General features: G+C 52.6%; 1 protein-coding gene across 1 annotated transcript in view; it reads right to left on the bottom strand.

Moving 5' to 3' along the window:
• Positions 1-20,928, bottom strand: part of PTPRS (protein tyrosine phosphatase, receptor type, S) — a 69,453-nt gene that overhangs the window by 26,055 nt on the left and 22,470 nt on the right. Inside the window, exons 5-10 of the mRNA XM_008571519.1 lie at positions 18,487-18,597; positions 16,578-16,589; positions 7,178-7,447; positions 4,702-5,283; positions 3,311-3,444; positions 2,670-2,814 (exon numbers count right to left, since the gene is read on the bottom strand). Coding sequence (XP_008569741.1) covers positions 2,670-2,814; positions 3,311-3,444; positions 4,702-5,283; positions 7,178-7,447; positions 16,578-16,589; positions 18,487-18,597 — 1,254 coding nt within the window. The remainder of the gene's footprint in view (positions 1-2,669; positions 2,815-3,310; positions 3,445-4,701; positions 5,284-7,177; positions 7,448-16,577; positions 16,590-18,486; positions 18,598-20,928) is intronic.

Here is a 20,928-nt window from a genome sequence, read left to right as displayed (position 1 = left end):
TGGTTGTGTAACTACTGGGTGCCTGGACCTATCCTGGAGGCATGACGTAAATATCGCCTCTCTAAATCCTTCTGGAAACCCCGAAGTGGGGTGGGTTCCATTTTACAGGTGAGGAAACTGAGGATCAGATATAGCAAGTTGCCTGCCCAAAGGCACATGGTGAGGAGGTGACAAAGTCCAGATTTGCCCCCAGATTTAGCCATTGTTCATGGGCTGTCTTGGCTTGGGGTTGGAAGCTCAGACCTCAGCCTGCACCAGCTGCGGACTCCCACACTGCCTGCCCACTTTAGACCTGCACCACCTGGAGGGAGGCCCAGGGAGGTGATGAGCCTTGCTTGATGTCAAGGTAGTGAAAACTGTCACCATTATGCCAGCTTCATTTGTCAAGCAGGTGTTCATTGAGGAATTACTACGTATGCACCCTTGTGCTAGGCTTTGAGACTCAGAGACCCATCCGAGCTCTGGGTCCTCAAGAACATTGGGACACTGGAAGCCACCTCAATAGCTTACTTCAACTAGAATGACCCCTTGGCCTCACTGTAAGTGAAACACTGGAGATCCCTCCCCTAAAACTAGACACAGGAGGCCCCTCCCCCATTTCTTGACCAGCCACCCCAACCAAAAGTGCCCTGGAGGGGGTGGGGTGGGAATCAGGCAGGAACGGAAAAATCAACCAAGGAATGTTCCGGAAGGAATGGATTTGCTGAGAAAGGGGGAGGCAAAATAAAACCAAAACCATAATAAAATAAGAAACAACGGTGATGGTGATGATGATGAGAAAAACCATAATAAAAGAAAGAAAGGCGCCTTCCAGAAAACTCCCAGTCTGGTTACCTACCTTCCACTCTTCAACTGCTAACTTATAAGACTTTCTTACGAGGGAGGGAACGGCGGAGTGCTCAGCTACAAGGCCAGACCCAACTCTTGGTGGGTCTCCGGTCACCAGCGTGGCCACTGCAGTTCTGGGCTGGCGCCAATGAGGCAGGAGGGTGGGACGTGTCGGGGGAGACCCACGGCTGAGTGGTCTGGCCTCCACCTACCCTTGTGTTCAGCCTAAGGAGCCCACAGCCCCCGGGGGGATACGCCTGGCCCTGAGTCTCTGCTGCCAGTTCTCTTGGGTCCCACCCGTCTCGGGGTGAGAAGCGGGGAGTCTCTTGTCCCCCATTCCCTGTCCTGGGCCGCCCCGGAGGTTCACGTGGCTGGGCCGAAGCCACTCTCTAGGTGACCTTGGAGGTCGCGTCCTTCACAATCCAGCCCAACCTGCGTGATGTCTCAGGACGGGACGGGGCAGGTGTGTGCAGAAAAACAGCCACACGTGTACAGCGTGGTTGGAGGGAGTGTTTCGGGGGCTGGCTTTGGGCTGTGGACTGGGGGTGCAGTCCAGAGCTGCCAGGGTGGGCGGGGGGCACGCAGGGTGGGCCGTCTTTGTGAACCTACTCAAGACCGGCGTGTACTCACCTTTGCGGCACCTCTGCCGGTCTCTCGGGTGGCCACCCAAGCCACGGGCCACCCTCACTGACTCCACCTTATGCAGACACGCCCGGACACCCTGAGCTGCTGAGCGCTCAGCTCGGCTCGGCACAGAGGGGAATGGGAAGGAGGGATGGGGAGCTGGGGGGAGGTGGCGGGAGGTTGTGTGTCTCCAAGGCCCCTGATCCCAGCGGCTCAGATGCCCCGGCCCGAGTTGATGTCACCCCGACTGACCCGAGACCCCCTTGTGTGCACACACCCAGGGGGCTTGAAGGTTTGGACACGGCGGCTGCTTCTGGAACAAAGCCTGGGGTGACTGACCAAGAAGGGGGGGAGGCATGGAGTGCGAGGGGACCACGGCGGGAAGCCCACCCTGGCAGGAAGGTCACCTGGGGATAGGCTGAGAGGAGAGGAGGGGGTGAAGGGAGGTGGGGGAGGCAGGGAGACAGCAGAAGGGTCCTGCCTAGGTCCGAGCTTGAAGCAGGCAGAGAGGGTGGCGGTGGCAGCAGCAGGGGCCACAGTGTGGCCCAGAGCCAGCTGTCGGGTCTAGGGTGACTTGTCTGCGGCAGGGAGGCCGGGCGGGCACAGCAAAGAACTCCAGGAATCTGAAAGCCCCTAACTGGGGCTGCACCCCCTCCCCACCCAAAACCTGGCATTGACACCGAACCTGCCCCTCCCCCACCCTCAGCAATTGGGGACCTTGTCCTGGGTTCTTAAGAGCCATGGTTCCCTGCCCAGGGAAGGAAGGGCCACTGGGGAGATGGTTTGTCTGTGTCTTTTGCTCTCTCTGAGAACGATGGGGTTTGGCTGCGACTCCAGCCTCACTGCACCCCTCAAAACTCCTGGGAAATGGGGGTAGCAAGGCTGTTCCCTCAGCCCCCAATCCAGGAGAAGGGGAGGAGAGAGGAGGTGCCTCAGCAACACCCCCTGAACTAGGGGCAAAATCAGCCCCTTCTCCTCCTCGAGTCTCGATCCAGACCACCAGGCCCAGGGACACAGAGACCCTCACTGCACTGGAGGGGAAACTGAGGCACAGCATGGGCGGACGTGTCCAAGGCCTAAGAGTAAAGTGGGGACCGGCCCAGAGGTGCCCCGCACCCCCCGTGGCAGGCTCCACCTGGGTCAGTCCACGGAGGGGCCGTGTGTGGCTGGGCCGCGGGTCCCCCCCGCAGAGAAGGGTGGCCCCGCGAGACACCTACTGGACTGCAGCGTGCGCTGCCGCACCACCGAGGTGAAGGCGCCCAGACCCTGTGGCGACCGGGCCGCCAGGCGGAAGGCGTACTCCGTGTTGGGCTTGAGGTCGTCCACCACGAAGTTGGTCGTCGGGTCGAAGGTCCTCCCCACCTGGGGGCATGGAGGATGGGGGTGTGGAGAGAAGAGGGATGAGGGGACAGAGAGTCAGAGACAGAGAGACAGAAGGACAGAGACAGAGAGATAAGCAGAGACACAGAGAGAGACAGGGAGATAGAGTCAGAGAGAGACACATACACAGAGACAGAGGCCGAGAGGCCAACAGCAGCAAAGACAGAGACAAACAGAGATAAAGAGAGACAGTGACACCAATAATGACAGATGGAGACAGAGAGAGACAGACACAGGAGAGCAAAGAGAGAGAAAAAGGTGCGCAGAGAGGCAAGCGGGGAGAAAGGACAGGGACACCGAGGGACACAGAAACAGAAGGGAGTGTGAAAGGGAAAAATCAGCAATCAGTAGGGGCAGGGAGAAGGGGGAGAGAGACAGTCGGGGACAGAGGTTCAGAGGGACACCCGGAGAAGGCCAGCGCGGGGGCAGGGGGTAGAGGCCAGCCTGGTCCCCGCCCCTCCCTGCCGGGCCACCTCACCTCCCTGCTGTGGTCGCCTTCCCGGAAGAGGAGCTCGTACTTGACGATGCTCTCCTGCCGCGGGGGGCTCCACGACAGCCCGATGCTCGTCTCTGACTTGGCCTCTGCCCGCAGGTTCATGGGCTGGCCTGGCACTGGGGGCGGTGCAGGGAAGGAAAGCGGGGAGACGGACAGTCATGGAGGGGGGTCCACCCCATGAAGGGTGCCCAACCTGTCAGGGGTCCCCGCTCTCCCAAAAAGAGAAGCCCAGCACTGCCTTGAAGGAAGGGCTGCTCGGCTCTGGATGTTTCTGGATTGTTCTCCCACTGTTATCTCTCTTATTTTCTTGGGAACCCCCTATCTTCCCTTGATGTCACTTGTCCACCTCAATCCCCCCACCCTCTTTTCTTCCAATGGAGAGAAACATTTAAAAATCCATCTCTCCAATCACTCCAGTGCCATCCTCACCCCCTACAAATTAAGTGACTGAGAAATGGGGGGTGGGGTGGGTGGGCATATTTTAAAATATGGATCTCCATCCTATATCTGCCACACAGAGACAGAGCTCCAACCATCCCGTCCCTTTGCTTAGGCAGGTGCCTGAGTCCTCTTGGATTTTGGGTTTTGAGAACCTGAGCCCCAAAGTAGAAGGTCAGAACCTGCAGAGAGCTGGGGTCCCACGTGCCTCAGTGGCCCTCCCGGATCCTTCAACCTGAGCAGGGAGGGGGACCAGCCCACTGACAGAGGGTCGAGGCATCTTTCATTTATTGTGGGTTGAGTATCCCTTACCCAATATGCTTGGAACCAGAAGTATTTCAGATTTTGGAATATTTATAGAAACTTAACTGGCTGAATAACCCTAATCTGAAAATCTGAAATCTGAAATGTTCTAAGGAGCATTTCTTTGAGTGTCCTGTCGGCGCTCAAAAATTTTCAGATCTTGGAGCATGTTGGATTTGAGATTTTCGGGTTAGGGATGCTCAACCTGTATTTCAAATGAGGCAGCACCACTCTCTCAAGAGGCAGCACCGCTCTCTCAAGAGGCAGCAGCAGATCGGGGTTCTCAGACTCAAACACCGACGGGGGCAGGGATTAAACAGAGAACGGGAAGGTGCGAGGACACCACACCCTTGTCTCAAACACAGCCACTGGGATCCATCTGGACGTGCGATCGCTGCCCCAGTGGCTTGCCATGTCGAATTTTCCAAGGGAAGCCAAAAATTTGGACTTTCTGGGACAACTCCCTGATTTTCAACACTAGCATGAAGATATCTTAAAGCACAGGTGGGATGCATAAATTGCTTCGCAGCTTCCAAGGAGCAACCAGACAGATGCTGGGCACGGTCACTGCATGCTATAGCCCCGCGCTCCTGGTTGCTGTAGCCCCGAATCCTAACGTTCCCACGTCTCACCTCCCTGCTGCGTCTTGACCTGGATGGGGTCCGAGAGGGGCCCGTCGCCCACGGAGGTAAAGGCCAGCACGCGCACGGTGTAGGTCTCATCCTCCAGCAGGCTGCCCACGGTGGTCAGCAGGCTGTCGTCCACATTGTGCTTCTGCCAGTTGCCCACGGGGTGCTCGGGCTCCATGGTGTAGTAGACACGGTAGCCACGGATCAAGCCGTTGGGCTCCACCGGCTCCTCCCACTGGACGATCATGGTGGTGGCGCTCAGCATGCGGGCCTGCACGTTCCGCGGCGCGCTGGCTGGCGCCTGCTCGCCCGTACGGGTGACCACCGACTCGCTGGGGGGGCCCTGGCCAATGGAGTTGACGGCCGACACCCAGATCTCGTACTCAGAGTTGGGGCTCAGGCCACCGATGCTGTAGCGCGTGGTGGTGATGTCCTCCTTAATCTGATACGGCCCGTCCTGGCTCTTGGATTTATATTCGATGACATAATAAGACACAGGGTCCGGGTTACCCGAGTCCCACGTGATGGTGATGCTGGTGGCTGTGTTCTCTGTCACCATGGGAGTCCCAGGGGCTTTGGGGAGAGCTGTGGGTGGGGGGCAGGGTCACACATTGGATGAACTGGTTGAAGACCCCGAAGGCTGTGTGACTTCTGGACACACAACTGCCCTCTCTGAGCTTTGATTTCCTTGGCAGTAACCACAAGCCTAAAGACCCCATTTTATCATCTACAGTAACAGCTGGCAAACTACAGCCCAAGGGCTGGCACCTGTTTTTAATTTTTATTTGGTGGCTGGCTGGTACGTTATCAGCACTGTGCTCTGTGTGACCTAACCGGCCAGCCTGACACCCGATGTGTTTATTTATTTATTTATTTATTATTTGTCCTTTTTGAGCCCGGCCGCACCGCGCTCAGCCAGTGAGCGCTGTGAGCACACCGGTCATCCCTATATAGGATCCGAACCCGCGGCGGGAGCGCTGCTGCGCTCCCAGCACTGCACTCTCCCAAGTGCACCACGGGCTCGGCCCAATACCCGATTTTTTAAATAAAGTTTTATCGGAACACAACCATGCTTACATATTATTGAAGGCTGCTTTTTTTTTTTTTTAAATAACCGGTAAGGGGATCTTAACCCTTGACTTGGTGTGGTCAGCACCACGCTCTCCCAAGTGAGCCAAGGGCCAGCCCTTGAAGGCTGCTTTTATGCTTCCATGGCACAGTTGAGAAGCTGAAAATGTTTACTTTTTAAGAGAAATATTTGCTCTTTCAGAAAAATATTTACTGTTTAAAGAAACATTCACAGCCCCAGTCTACAGAGCTCTCTGTGGTTCACTCTGCTCAGCCAATTTCACTTTCTGTCTGTTCCCACTTCACCCTTGCTGTTCCCTGTTTCACCCGCAGACAGCTGTGTGGCTGGCTCTTTCTCAAACGTCCTTCCACAAGGTCTCCTCATCACCCTGGCTAGAGGCGCCCATGCCCAATTCACCGTCTGTCTAGGGTTATCTCACTTTCCATCTGTGTGTTTTCCCCACCAGCGGGGGCTGAGCTCCATTCACATCTGCTGTGACTCTCTCTCCCACTTGTCCCAAGACCTCACGTGACACTGGCCCCAGGAAGCATTTGCCAGAGAAGTTCAATCCTCAGGAAAATAACCAGCAAACCATCCAAGGCTGATACTTTCTACAGCCCTAGGGCAAGGCTTGGCAAACTCTTCCTGCAAAGAGCCAGACAGTAAATATTTTCATCTTTGCAAGCCAGGCTGTCTCTGTCAAGACTACTCAGCTCTGCCATGGCAGCCCAAAAGCTTCCACAGACAAAGTGTAAATGAACTGGCATGGCTGTGTGCCAATAAAACTTTATTTATAAAAAATAAGTGGAGCGCCAAATTTGGCCCACAGGCTGTAGTTTGTTGGCCCTTGCTCTAAAACGTCGAAGATATATTATGAGGGCACCCTTCTCTGAATCTCACCACAAACTTGAGACATCAGGAGAGAGAACCTATGATCACCTGTTTCCTCCCCCCAGACTCCCTGAGTCTTTGCACAGGCTGTTCCATCTTCCCCGAACACTGTTCCTCATTCTCTTTGCCTGGCTCACTCCTGTTCAACCTTTAGTCTTTCACTGGAGACGTCCCCTTCCCTGACCTAACTATCATGGGAGATGGGACCTTTACTGTAGGGATCTGATGGGCTCTGTACCCCCTGTCACAGCTCTAATGATTCCCTATTACCGCTGCCTGGCTACACGGGTGTCTCCCCCACTGGCCTGTGAGCTCAATAGAGCACAGAGCCTGACCCAGAATAATTCATAACCAGTAAATATTTGTTCAAAGAACAGCTGCCCTCTTCACAGTCATGAATGACCAAAGCCAAAGCGAGAACTCAGCGGTTTTCCAACTCTGCCTCCCATCTGCACCTGGAGTTGGGGATCCATTCCAGCCCACACTGCCACCACCCCGCGCCCTGTGGACCCTGCTTACATTTCACTGTGATCTGGGCCACTGCCTCGATGACGCCTAGACTGGACATGGCCACGCAAGTATAGTTGGCCGAGTCCTTTACGTCCGTGAGTTCCAGCACATTCCGACCCACGGGCATGTCATCCTCAGGCGTCAGGTCCTCGGCCCCCTGCATCCACTTGACATAGGGCATGGGCGAGCCCACGGCCACACAGGTGATGTTCACGTTGCCCCCTGGCATGATCTCGTGGCTCATGGGCAAGATGGAAAAACGAGGAGCCACACGTCGGACTGGGGAGGGGGGGGAGGGAGCGAGGGAGGAGGATGGGTGGAAGGGGTGGGGAGACAGAGTGGGGAGGAAAAAGAAAGAAAAGCAGGAAGAAAGAAGGAAGGAAAGAAAGAAAGAAGGAAAGAAAGAAAAAAAGGAAAAAAAAAAGTGGAAAACAATTTAAATATAAACAAGGCTGTTTCCTTTCCCCCAATTGATTTTTCCCCCCAAATGAAAAGAAAACAAACAAAAAAGCCAAATCAAAAAACCAAATTCCAACACAAAGAAACCAAAAACTTCAAAAGAAGGTACTTCACAAACAATATATAGAGAGATATATCAATATATAATCAAGAGACATGAAGCATTATTTCATAGCGACAGGGTTTCATAGACCAGAGTGGCTGATCACAGCACAGATACAGACACAAAAATTTATCAGTGGTTTCTCATCTTTGCTGATGGACGTGGCTTCAGAGAGCAGCCCCCCACCCCCCACGCCGTTTGCTCCCGAGAGTGAGGGACAGCCACTTCGGAGACCCTCCCTGGCTCTCTGGTGACGGGGACAGGGGTGATCATAGAGGCAGAAGGAGCCTGGGATCTCGGACCCCAGCCCTCGTCCCCTTGGGTGACTCCAGGGCCCCACCCACTTCCCTGGGGGCCCTCAAGGAAAAGATGAGAAACTCTAATGAAATTTTTGTGGTTTTTGGGTATAGAAACCCTTCTAAAAGCTTCTGTCGGATCTGACAAGTTTCCATCAATAGATGCAGCTCTCAGAGTCACAAACATCATGCAAAATAGGTTCAGAGAGAAAGAGAGACAGAAAGAGAGAGAGAGAGGGAGAGAGGGAGGAAGGATGTAGAAAGAGGGAATGCTAAGGGGAGGCCTGGATTTGAGAACGTCTAGTGCACACGCACGTGGGAACCAGAGAGGAGACAGATGAGCCAAGAGACAGAGAGAAAAGCAGGAACACAGGGACAGAGAGAGGAAGGGACAGAGAAAGAAAGACGGAGGGGGGAGGGGGCCCACTTTAATGCTGCATATTAATTCTAGCGATGTGACCCAATGTGACACACCACATTGTCACATCACAGCCCTGGCAGAATAAATAGGATATTAATAATAATAATAATAATAATAATAAACAAGGGAATGAACTTGAACGTTGAAAAAACAGGGACATGTTCTGTGCATTTCTTAGCGGGAGGTGGATGCAGCCTTCTGTCCCGAACTTGCAGACCATGAAGGCGGCAGGACGCATTTCGGGGGCTCCATTTTCGGAAGTCAGATGGGTAACGGGCACCTGAACTTGCAAAAGCTGCTGTCCCTTGCGAGATGTTTCACTGCCGTGGGAAGGACTCAGGTTAACCTAGCAAATCCTCACTGCAAAGGGGTTGTGCCCAGGTCACATCTTAGGACCTAAACAAGCCACGTGGGTAGGTCCCCAGCTTTGGGTGGGTAAAGGAGTCTTGTTTCAGCTGCATGGATGATGGCTTGGAGGCTCCGCAGAGCTAAATGACTCATTAGGGCCACCAAGTGCAGGCTCGTGACTCTCACCAGCCCCACCTGCCTCGGATTTTCACCCGGTATTGGGGGATGCAGCCTAACGGGGTATGATTTTAGGGGGTCTCACCTACTTTACTGAAGAGGGGACTCAAGGAGAGGAAGACGACCAACCTCAATTCCCTCCCTTCCAGCCTTGGTCCCTCACTGGAAATCCCAACACCTGTTCCCTGAACCTGGGCAGGAGGCAAAGAGGAGGGGGGGCTCCACGGGGGTGGATGTGAGGGTCTGGAAGCTGGCAGCCCTTCGGAAAACGAAGCCCCACGAAAAGTCCAGAGTCACACTGGAGACAGGATGGAGGGAGTGAAAGGTACCGCTCGAGGGGAGGGGTTGTGGCAGGGGGTGACAGAGGGGCCATGCAGACAGAGTGGGGGTGAGGGGCAGCGGGGGGCTGGGATGGGGGGATGGCTTTCTGGCAGGGCTGGGAGGAGGGTGGGGGAGTAGGGGAAGAATGGGGTCCGGCCAGCCAGCGGACACGGTCCAGGCCAGCCGCCGGTATCCACAGCGAGGCACAGGGGGGGGGAGGGGACAATGCCACGCTGCGTTGGCATGGAAATGGAGCACAATGGGGGATGAGCGTGGGGGGAGCTAATTAATCAAGGACAGAAAACGGCATCGACGTCCAAAACAAAACCAGAAAAAACAAATGGGGGACCAAAAAAAAAAAAAAAAAGAAAAAGAATCCAAAACACAAACAAACCAAAAACCCCTCCGAAATGAAACACGACACCCAAAAGCAAGAAGAAAAAATCATGGAATGGGTGTGGGGTTGAAAATCGGGGTCTGAAAGGAGGAGGTTGTGGCTTCCCCAGGGAGGTGCCCCCTCGGCAGAACACAGGATCTGGCCTCTCCGCCCGGCACTCAAGAGCCTCGGCCCAGGGTTCGAGGTGGCCACAGGGGTGGGCTCCTCATGGAGAAACAACCTTCGGAGCAAACCAACCCCGCCCTGCTTAAGCCTCTCTCTAAAGACCCTCTCAGATCATTTCTCAATGATACCCCACCCCCCTTTTAGGGCTTAACAAATGGGAGGTCCCAAAGCTCAAATCGCACAGACTAGTGAACTGCTGAAGGACTCAGAATCCCACACAAAACCTCTCCAGGCAGAGGTGGGCAAACTGATGTGGCTGAATGAGCCCTGTGGCCTTGAGAAGGACCCCCATCCTCCTGGAGCCTCAGTTTCCTCATCTGTAAAGTGGAGGCAGTTGGGTAACCTGCTGAAAATGGCATTAATTTGACTGGGGCAGTGCCCGGCACGCAGTAGGTACTCAGTCCAGGCATGGGACTGGTGAGGTTACCTTCTAGCCTCTCAGCTGCTGGGAAGATCAAATAGATTCTCTACCTTAAGGGAGTCTGAAAATAAAATACAGTTTAAAAAAAGAAAAGAAAAAAACAGAAAAATAAGAATTTCTATTGAATCCCTGCCTTGCTTTAAGTATCAGAGGCAAATATCTTTATGCCCATTTTGCAGGTGAGGGAGCAGAGGCTCAGAGATATGACAGGACTACTGGAAGTCACAAAGGAAGGAAGTGGGGTGGCCAGAGCTCAAAGCCAGGCCTGCCTGGTCTCTGCCTCTCAGATAAAATGAGCTTCTCTCATCACGGTGAGTAGCAAGGATTATGGCCAGGTGTCTCTTCCTGGCATCAGCTATTTCGAGCCTGTGTGTCCCCACCTTCTGAGGACACCAAGGAGGGCAAAAGTACCCATCACCTACATACAGCTCTATCAACTATTGGTGATACTACTGGTGGCCAGTAGCCACCAGTTGAATAATACCCAGCAGCCCTCATAATAAATGCCCAGAAGCCATCAGTAAAAGACTCATACCCAAAAAGATTTTTGGAACATCAAAGGGAGTAAGATCTAGCTTTAGGATCTAAAGGTTACATGTCAGGCCAACTTATCTCTTCTGTAAGGGTCAACATCTCATCCAAAAGGTGCTGTTCATTTCTGATCTTATTTTCAAATATCTCCCCTTAGGGGGTATTAATTTGGAAGGCAATTCTGACTCTTTTTAGAAGTGGAGACAAAGCACACATCTTGAATATGTAAAAGACTTGCTGTAAAGGTTGTTATCTATAAGTCAGTTAATTGTGGGAGGGCATTTATCAGCAACAGTAATTTTAGTGCACGCAATCCCCAATACGGCCAGCAGCCATCAGTTAAATGGGCCTGCTAATAATCTGTAAAGGCTTCTCTGACACCTAAGAGACTTTGCCTACTTGCTTCTCACCCACCTCATTTGTTTCTAGGAGTGACCTGTAGGCAGAGGCTGGTTTGCCACGAGTTTGAGGAGGATCATGCCCACTGGCACTATGTGACTCAGACCCCCACTGTGGGCCTTGTAAAGCCCCTGGGCATCCTCCCAGCCAGCAAGGGCAGGTGGCTGACGCTGTGTTCTGCCCCGTATGGTGCTGACACCCACCCACATCATCTTTCCACCCCCAGCTGCAAGCTTGAGGTGCAGGTTAGAAAATAAGGTGGGTGCGGAGCCCACAGGACGGAGAGGCCCCGTGGGACCTCCGCCCCCAATTACCGACCTGAATGGAGGGTCCAGGCGGGTTATAAGGGGACCACACCAGCCTTGGTCCTCAGCACGCTTCAGCTGGCTCTGGTTTCCAGCTCTTCTCGTCACCGAGTAGCCGGAGGGTCCCAGTGAGGGGGACCCGCGTGGGCGAGGGGGTCGGAAGGGTGGGCGGTGGGGGGGGTAGCAGGTTGGGGGGGTGGTCGCTTCAAACCCCGATTCACATGGAAAAACAACTCAAAAACCGTCAAAGCAACCAGGAGACGACCCCTCCCCCAGGCAGGAAGAGGCAGAAACTCAAAAACCAAAAAGGGGGTTCAGGGTTGGGGTGGGGGGTAGAGGAAGGTGGGGAAGGAAACTCAAAAGTGAGGTGATCTGATTGAAGCACTAGGTAGGGAACCCGACAGTGTCAGACATCTCAACGATCCAGCAAGCCACAGCTCCGAGGGGAGGGGGGGCGCTCTGCTGGGCATTTTGGGGTGAGAGAAGATTCTGGATGCTTCTCCAAACTCCAAAATGAATATGCGTATGGGGAGGGCAGGAGAGATGCCAAGAAGTTGTGCAGCCTCCAAGGGGTTTGTTAAGCTTAGATTACACCTGTCGGGGGGAAGGGAGGGGGTTGGAAGCCTAATTCCAAAGCCCATTTCTCGGCCCCTCCTTTGAATCCCAGCCTGTGGTCCAGGGAGGATGGGCACCGCCTCTCGGCTTGCCTAGGGCATCTTCCTTCCCCTCCCCCTCCTCTACCATCCTGTCGTGCCCCATCCCCTCCCTCTAGGCTCCCCACTCCCACCGCCAGCTCCCTCTGCCACCAACATAGCGTGCAAGGCCCAGAGGGACCTGGCTGGACCCCTGGCCCACGGGCTGACCAGCAGCCTTGGCAAGTAGTTGGCATTTTGAGCTGGATGTTTTGCAGCACCATAGATGTTTTTTTTAATTTTTATTTTTTGGTACCCTCTCTCCCCTCCTCTTTTTTTATCCCACCCGGTTCTTGCCAATTGGCTGACTCCCCTCATGCCCCTCGCTGTGGCCGCCAGAGACATGGGGCTTTCCAAATGACAAGGTGTAATCTAATTGTCCCCTCACGACCCCCAACCTCCCCCCTCCAAAAAACAGAGGAAACAGCAATGCAAAGGGTGTAAGTCAGGCAGCAGACGAGAGGTGTTTAGAGCTCAGTGTTCCTGCAGAACGCCCCCCTCCTGGCTCCCCGCCATGCCCCAATGGAGGGTCGCCCACCTCCCCACCCCTGGAGCCCCCTCTCCCCCCAGGATGAGGGTGGGATGAGAAGGGCTGAGTCCTGATCTAACATCACTAGACCCCAGGGTCAAGTCATGGGACTTGGATTGGGGGGGACATGGCCAGGTGTGGTCAGCAGGAATTGGGGAACTGGCCAACATACCCCAATGGAAGTCTTTCTGGGGATAGAGAAGGGTGTTCTGAGCCCAATATTTGTATCTACCCATTTTGGGGGGTGGGGCAGTGGGCAGGAGGTAAGGGGAACATCTACAGGTCACATCCACCAATTATAGGGCTTGTGTGCTAGAAATTTAATTTTCAAAATAATTTGTCCCATAAAATTACATGCTATGGATTGATCTGAAAGATCTGAGAATGGGTCACAAAAAGACGTTCTGAGGAAGACCTGGAAATTGAGGCAATCTGGACCTGACTGGTGTCAGGCACCAAGTCCTGGTTTCTTAGCTCAGCATCCGAGACTTTGAGTTAAATTATTCCAGTCCCATTTGCCTCTTCCAAAACCGTGAAGATATCCTAAGTCTCCTGAAGGTGGAAAGTTCTCTCTGATATCTCCAGCTTGCTTCGAGTTTCCACAGCATCAGGTGAGCGGAACACCATTTTAATGGGTCTCGTGCACCATGGTTCAATAATGCTATGTGGCTATGACAGGTGGTAAAGACACCACTTTTAGCCACTAAGTCACACCTTAAAAGCTTACAATTTTAAAGAGACAAAAAAAAAAAAAAAGAAAAGAAAGAAAGAAAGAAAGAAAATGAACAGCCAGGGAGAATGTAATCTGATCATTTTCCCACCTTGTCAAAAGCCTGAGTATCATCTTCCCCAGGAGAATTCTGGGAGTGGAGCTGCCAGCTACATTAAAAGATGGGCATGGTTTTGATCTCTGCCCTTTGGATCACTGAGATAAATTGCAGGAGAAGGGCAAATCTGAATATTCCACCACCTGAATCACCCAGAGTTAGAGATTGTCAGATAAAAGAAGAGTTAGGTTGGGGGTGGGGTATTCCTTGCAGTTAATTCCTGAGACTGGCTACTCTGGCAACAATGTAAATCCTTGTAGCTTTCAGGCCAGAACATGCCAGGTGGCCTATCTCTGCTGGTGGGCTGGTACTTTTCTGCAAGGGTAGCCTAATACTTAAACTGGGCTTTTACTGCTCCCTTCTGTGGCTGCTGCACTTTTTGGTGGAATGGCACAGAGGAAGCTGAGAGCTGTGGCTCTGAGGAGGCCACTGATCTCATGGGGATGGGGTTGGAGCCAGAAGGAAATGAGATTATGGGATGGGCTCAGAAAACCAGTAGTAAAAAATGAGGATTGGGCAAATGAATGAGCTTCTGTCCTATGATTCTTTTCAAAGCAGTTTCCCATATGCTATATTATTCCAACAGTGGACAGGTGAGGTATGTAAAGGAGAAACTGAGGACCCCAAAGAAGGGAAGTGACTTGCCCAGATCATTTGCTTGAATATTTACTTCCCTTTCTTACAACAATCCTAATGGCAACTTTATATGTTCACTACATAGGGTGCCTGACAAGTGTTAGCTCAAAGGAATCCTCACAACTACTTTGTGAGCTAGGCACATTTATGATTTCTCCTGTTTGGGTGAGGAAATGGGGACTCCAAATGATCAAATGACTGGCCCAAGTCACATAGCTAGGGAGAGGAAGAGGTAGGATTGGAATCCGGGTCTGTCAGAGTCCAGAGCCTGTGCTCTCACCACTAGGCTATACCACCAAAAAGTCCAAGTGGTCTTCAGAAACCCTCAGTCCCCTCAGTTCCAATTCACCAAGGCCTAGCTTTGGTGGAAGGGCTAGGAGACCCTTTTCTCCCTTCTTTTGGGGTTTCCCTAAGGGTCAGACTGGCAGCTTTCACTTGGTTAATAAGGAGACAGGAGAAATAAATCCCTTCTTATTACACCTAAACCTGTCTTGCCTACTTGGCTCTGGAGTTAATCCTCGGTAGTTTAGAGAAGGTGGATGGGGAACAAGAGGGAAAAATAGTGATCTCAAACAGGCTGGACTCTGCCCTCAACTATCATCTGAGCTGGGCGGTGAGCTGGGTGGGGTCTGGTGGTTAGAAATCTAAACAGATATTTTATTGGGGTTTATTGGGCTTTCTTTGGGGCTGAAATGAGACCTCCAAAGGGCTTGCCTTTTCTTGGGGGGTGAGCAGAAAATGGGGGCATGCATCTCTGAAGGTTTGCAAGAGTGAGAGAGAGACACAGAGAGAAAGAGAGTTGAGAGAGAGAGAGGAAGAGAAAAGCAGAGGCAGAGTTGGGGAGGCAGCACGGGGGAGAGGCTGTGTCCAAGGCTCCCCTGGGTCTTCTCCAGAATTCCCCAGCTCTGATGCTCAGGTACTCAGAAAGTGACCATGCTGTGCTGCTGGACAAAAGATGCCTGTGACTAGGCCCAGAGCCTGAGAAGGAGTGAGGAAAGCAGCCAGTGCTGCCTATGAGGCAGAGGCATAGTGCTCCAGGACAGATAACCAGCCAAGTATTTCTTCCAAAGTCTGTCATGCTATATTTTCTGAGGGGCAGTTCCAGATCTGTTCCCAGCCAGGATGCATACAAAGCCATCCACACCAGCTGCCATTTGGAGTGATGACTCTGTGTCAAGCATATATTTGTCCTGGAAGGATGGTGCTGATACCACACCATCCCACACCCCCATTTTAAATCGACCATTATCCATATTTGGACATGTCACTATACTTAATGAGAACTCAAAATGCTGGTGCCTGTTCAGATGCACTTCAAATGTCTGTTTTGGGGGTTCCTCGGAAGGGAGAGAAATAGTCTCATGCTAAGATGGAAGAATGGGATTATGTCTGCTTAAGCTCCCTTCCAATATGGCTGCCATGATGGAGTGGGTACTTGGGTTCTAGCCCTGGAAAAGACGGGGCTGGCCAGTAGGTCAGGTAAATTGGGCTGCTCTCCCCACATACCCCTTCCAGGCTCTGACCTCCCACCATCCATCTGTGCTACCTCCCTTGTGCCCAGGTGCCTACAAGGCGGTCACTTTCTGCCCCAGCATCCCAGCTGTGGGACTCCTTCCACCCTCCTGGATGATAGCTGGGACAGGAACACTGGCTTTTAAATCACAATGCGTTTTTGAGAACAACCACAGAACAGCTCAGCCCAAGAAACCGAAACCAAATAGCACAGAAACAAGATAGAACCAAAGACAAATCGCTTTGGAGGAGAAGGGAACCAAGGGGAAAGGGATGGGAGTGGGGGGAGAAACAACAAACCAATCAATTTCCCCCCCCAAAACAAAACAAAACCAAAAAAACAAAAAAAAAAAGGAAAAAAGAAAAAAGAAGAAAACCAAAACAGAAAAACGAAACGGAAGACAAGAAACACTCCAACAGAAGGCGTTGGGAATTCACCAAACCAACAAGAGTAGCATGCAGAGAAATTTTTACATTCTCCCAGCATGCATCAGGCCCAAGTTACCATGACGACGAGGAGTGCAAAAAACTTAGCAACAACATCACCAAGGGATGCAGAGGCGACCACAATGCAAGCATCGCATGTGTGCGACCGGCCCTGGGCCGGGCTGGGCGCGGCTGAGATTTTCGTGTCTTTCTGGGTTTTGCTCTCACTTGGCGGTTTTTTGTTTTGTTTTGTTTGCTTTGCATTTATTACTTCTTATTCACATTCCATTTTTATTTAGTTCATTTTGTGTGTGTGTGTGTGTGTGTGTGCGCATGTCTGCATGGTGTCTGTGTGGTGTCTGTGTGTGTTTTGTGTATGTGCGTGTCATTTTCAGAATGTAAAAATGTGGGTAAAGAAAGTAAAAAAGAAAAAAACACACCAACCTTCTCGAAGCTCTGAGGGATGTAAAGGGGGTTTGATGCGGAACACAATGACATGGGGAGAAGAGAAAAAATAGGGGAGATACAGAGAGTAAAAAGAGGACTTCCCAAGGCTAAAAGCTGCAATAGTTTGTCGTAGTTTTTTTTTTCTTTAAACCAAAAATAAAAAATAAATAAAAAATAAAAAATAAAAAGAACAGCAATGACCTTTTTTTTCCCCCCTCTACTCTGCCCTCGACATACAAGACATACATTTGCCTTTCTAGATTCTTTTCTCAATTCAGTTTTGAAGCATCTGAGACCCAGACAAAGATTGGGATGCCGGACCTGGCTCCTCAACTGCCCCCCAAAGGAAGGAGGCTCATGCTGGGGACCCCGCCTCTGGGGGCTGAGGACACAGAAGGCCCCCTCCCTTCTTACACCCCTGCTAAAGGCCACACCCCCTCCCCATCCCACACCTGCTAACCCCACTCTCTCTTTTGAGCCCTGCCAGACGTACAAACCCCCATCCCAGGTGTTGGCAGAGAAATAAGCAGGTTAGACGAAGACCAGTCAGTCGAAGTCATGAACATGTTACAACTCACCAGAGGTGCCGTGGCGGTGGATCAGATGTGCCCCCACCCTCCAGCCCACCCACACGCCCACATCCCCATCCCCCCCTTCCACGCGACCTCCTCCTCAGACATGAGATGCCAAATCCAAGGTCTAGAACCAAGGAGTCACTTCAGGGCCAGTGAGAGCTGTGGTTGATGGGGGCAGAAGGGGGCGAGGGTTTGTGGGTGGGGGCAGAGCCACCCGGCTTCCCCAGTGGAGAATGACTAGGGCTTGGTGTACGGCATTGGGGAAACTGAGGTCTTGAGAAGGATGCAATCAGGTCCATTACACAGAGCTGACTGCGACAGGCCTGAGGTGTGAATGGGGCCCTGGTGTCCCGGCGGAAGCTGTTTCTACCACCCATCTTATCAAAAACAGCCATTAGGAGGCGTGAGATGGAGGAGGAGGCAGATTCAGAGTTCTGAAAGGACCTGAGAGAGCCGACACAGAGAGAAGAGGGGTCGACAGAGGCATCTGGGGGCAGCAGAGCCCCCGTGCACCTCTGAGGAGGCACCCAGGGACCCAGAAGGAAGGAAGTTTGTATAGAAGCTTCCTTGGGGGCGGGGACTGAGGCAAAGACCCCACGATTCTGGGCATGATGAAGTGGGAATCAGAAACAGTGAGCAACTGCTTCGCTGGGTGCCGTGCCTGTCTCAGCTGGATGAACCACCAGGCCCCGCCGGGGCATGTGCCTGCTGTGGCCCCGGCCTCCCATTGGCCTGAACGTGTCCTCTCCTGAGGGTCATTAAGAGGAGACAGAGAGCACCAGGCTCTGGGACAGCCAAGGGTGCATGGGCCAGTGGGCAGGAGGCCAGCCTCAAAGACCCCTCCCCAACTCTTAGATTGAGGGCACTGGACGGGGGGCATGGGGCAGTGAAGCGAGGAGCTACGAGGCCACAGAGTCTGGAGAAGCAAAGCCAGCACACAACACGGGAAGGCACGACACACCACAGAAGCTGACTCGGTGGGTGGGTGGGCGGGCGGGGGGCGGGGCAGAGGCCTGCAGGCTCCCCCGGCCCTGTAGGCCCAACACTGACACCCCTCCCCGCCGCCTGGCTCCCTCCCATCCTGCCATGGCTGACTTCCCCAAGTCCTACTGCCCATGGGGCATGTGTTATAAGGCACGGAGGGGGATTTAAGCCACCCCCATTTTACAGGCAAGGAAACTGAGGTCCAGAGAGGGTAGCCACCTCACCCAAGGTCCCACTGCAGCCGGGGTCTGCAGGGGACGGAGGAGCCCGGAGGCTGTGAGCCCGAACAGGGTGGGGAAAAGGATGGGGCGGGTCCCTGCCTTTGACCTGGATACGGCGTTCCCTACCTCGCACGTAGAGGTTGGCGGGTGACGAGTAGCGCACACCGGCACTGTTGGTGGCCACACACTCGTATTTGCCCTGGTCAGTCTCTTCGCTGCTTTCGATCTGCAGGGCTCCTGTAGGGAGAGAGAGAAAGCTTGGCCAGTCAGAGGGGGGCTGAGGGTGGGCAGGGAGGGCTGTCCCAGAGTCCTGTCTGGCCTGTCTCCTGTTCTGGCTGGGCCAGAGAAGCAGACACAAGAGGTGAGTTCGCCTACAAGTCCCAGCTGGGCTGGGGGCTCCCTGGCTGATATCCCCCCCCCCCCAGCCTATCCCTGTGCTAGCCTGGACACGCCGGACTCCCCATCAAATCCTCCAGTTCTACTGTAAAAGCAACTGGTCACGCAGGTGGTCCTCATAAATGACTGCCAAGTTAAATGACAAAGCTGGGGAAGAGTGTGTGACATGAGGGTGTGTTTGCCATGGGGGTGTGTTTGCCAAAGCACTAAGTGATGCTCCCCAGGCCAAGAGGAAAATGAGTTGGCATTCACAACCCATAACATTCATCTGAGAGAAGCAGGGACGTAAACAGCCACCACACGTACTGTACAAGTTCGGGGAGCTGGTGGCTGGCTTGTGGGTTCTGAGCAGAGCCCAGGTGTCAATGGACACGGGTCTGGGTTTCACAAGTGTGTTGGGAATCACAGGCCTCAAAGCTCTCAGTGCCTGTAAGTTAACGAAGACAGGGTTGTACTTCTTGAAGGGTGTTTGGAATTTCAGGACAGGGTTACACCCCACAACAGCTAAAGTAAAGGATGTTGAAATGAATATGCATTAAGCACGTTTGAAATCAAAGGCTTGAATCAAAGTCTTCTGTGCCTGAAACTCATTGAAGAGGAGTTAGAATTTCACCAGGTATTTGAATTCATCTAAGCAAATAGGTCTAAATTCACCCACCTATGTTTAAAACCACAGATCTGGATTCAAGATCCTGGGGCTCATGAATAAGTGAATGAACTTCCTCAAGTGCGTCTGAAATTACAGTCCTAGACCCAACTCCACGATGCTCATGGATACGTGAGGATTAGACTGAATTTTCAAAAGTGTCTGAAATCAGAGGGCTGATTGAAAGCCTCTTACATTCACAAATAAAGCGGACATTAAAATGCCCCAAGTGTGTTTGAAATCACAAGCCTGGATCAAAGAATTTGTTGGTGATGAGTGAATAAAGACATTAAAAAAGAAGCCAATTTACTCAGTATGTTTAAAATCACAAATCCAAGGTCTCAGTGCCCACAAGTATATGAAAATAGGGGTGATTTCCCCTCAATATGCTGCAAACCACAGACTTCACTTCCCATAACATATAAAAATGTAGGAATGTTCCCAAGAATATTTGAAATCACAGGCTTCAATCGAACACTAAAGCGCTCACGAGTACATGAAAATGAGGCCAAGATTTCCCCAAGGATATTTGAAATCGCAAGCCTGGAAAAAGTCCTCATTTTCACAAGTAAATGAAGCTGAGTACGTTGAGATTATGGGGTCGATAACATACTTCAGCACCCACGAATAAAAAATGAGGCAAAGGTTTCCACAAGTATGTTTGAAATCACAGGCGGGATCAAAGTCTTCATTCTCATAAGTACATAAAACCGAGTGAATGTGTGTAAGTATGTTTGAATCACAGGCATGGACCCAAGTGCCTGTTAACCATGAGTAAAGGAGGATGAGTGACTATCCCCAAGTGTGTTTGAATCACAGGCTTTGATCAGAGCCAATGCACCAGGAGTCCAAACATCCAGTCTAAGCTCCCCAGCTTTGTTAGTGGTTGTCCCACAAAAGTAACATGGACCCACAGATGGGGAGGTTCTCCCTGGGGGCTGTGGATGATGGCTCTGCCCCCATGGAACGCTTCCTACTTTCCCCTGACCTCATGACTCTGGGGAAGCAGGCAGGTATCACTATGAAGACCCAGAGAGGGCAGGGAGCCTGCTCTAGGTCACACAGCATTTTGCAGTAAAGATAGGACTGGACACTGATTCTTCTCCAGGGCTCCCACCCAGGCCCATTCTCTGGGGCAGCACTGGCGGAATGAGGGCTGGGGGCAGAGTCAGAGCTGGCCTTTGAAAATGCCTGTCTCTCTGTTCCCTTGAAGGCCCCCTCTGTGTGCTCATTTTACGGATAGCAAAGCCGAAGCTGGAGATGGACGAGGGCTTTGCATACAGCACTGGTCAGACACCTGGTTCCCAGCGCTCTGGGTGGGCGTGGGACGCAGTGTCCTTCCTGGAGAGGAGAAATCTCCCTCCCCATAGCCAGGTGGGCTAAAGAATCACCACTGCCACACTCAGCCCCACAGCCACAGAGACACAGAGACGGGACAGACACCAGGCAGGGTGGCGAGGAGACACGTGGAGGGGGGCCTGTGGAGCCTGGGGGGCAGGGCAGTCAGTGAGAGTGTGTGCGTGGGT

This window comes from Galeopterus variegatus, unplaced genomic scaffold (assembly GCF_000696425.1).
Source record: "Galeopterus variegatus unplaced genomic scaffold, G_variegatus-3.0.2 Scaffold695, whole genome shotgun sequence".
Taxonomy (NCBI): domain Eukaryota; kingdom Metazoa; phylum Chordata; class Mammalia; order Dermoptera; family Cynocephalidae; genus Galeopterus; species Galeopterus variegatus.
This window is presented reverse-complemented; position numbering and strand designations above follow the sequence as displayed.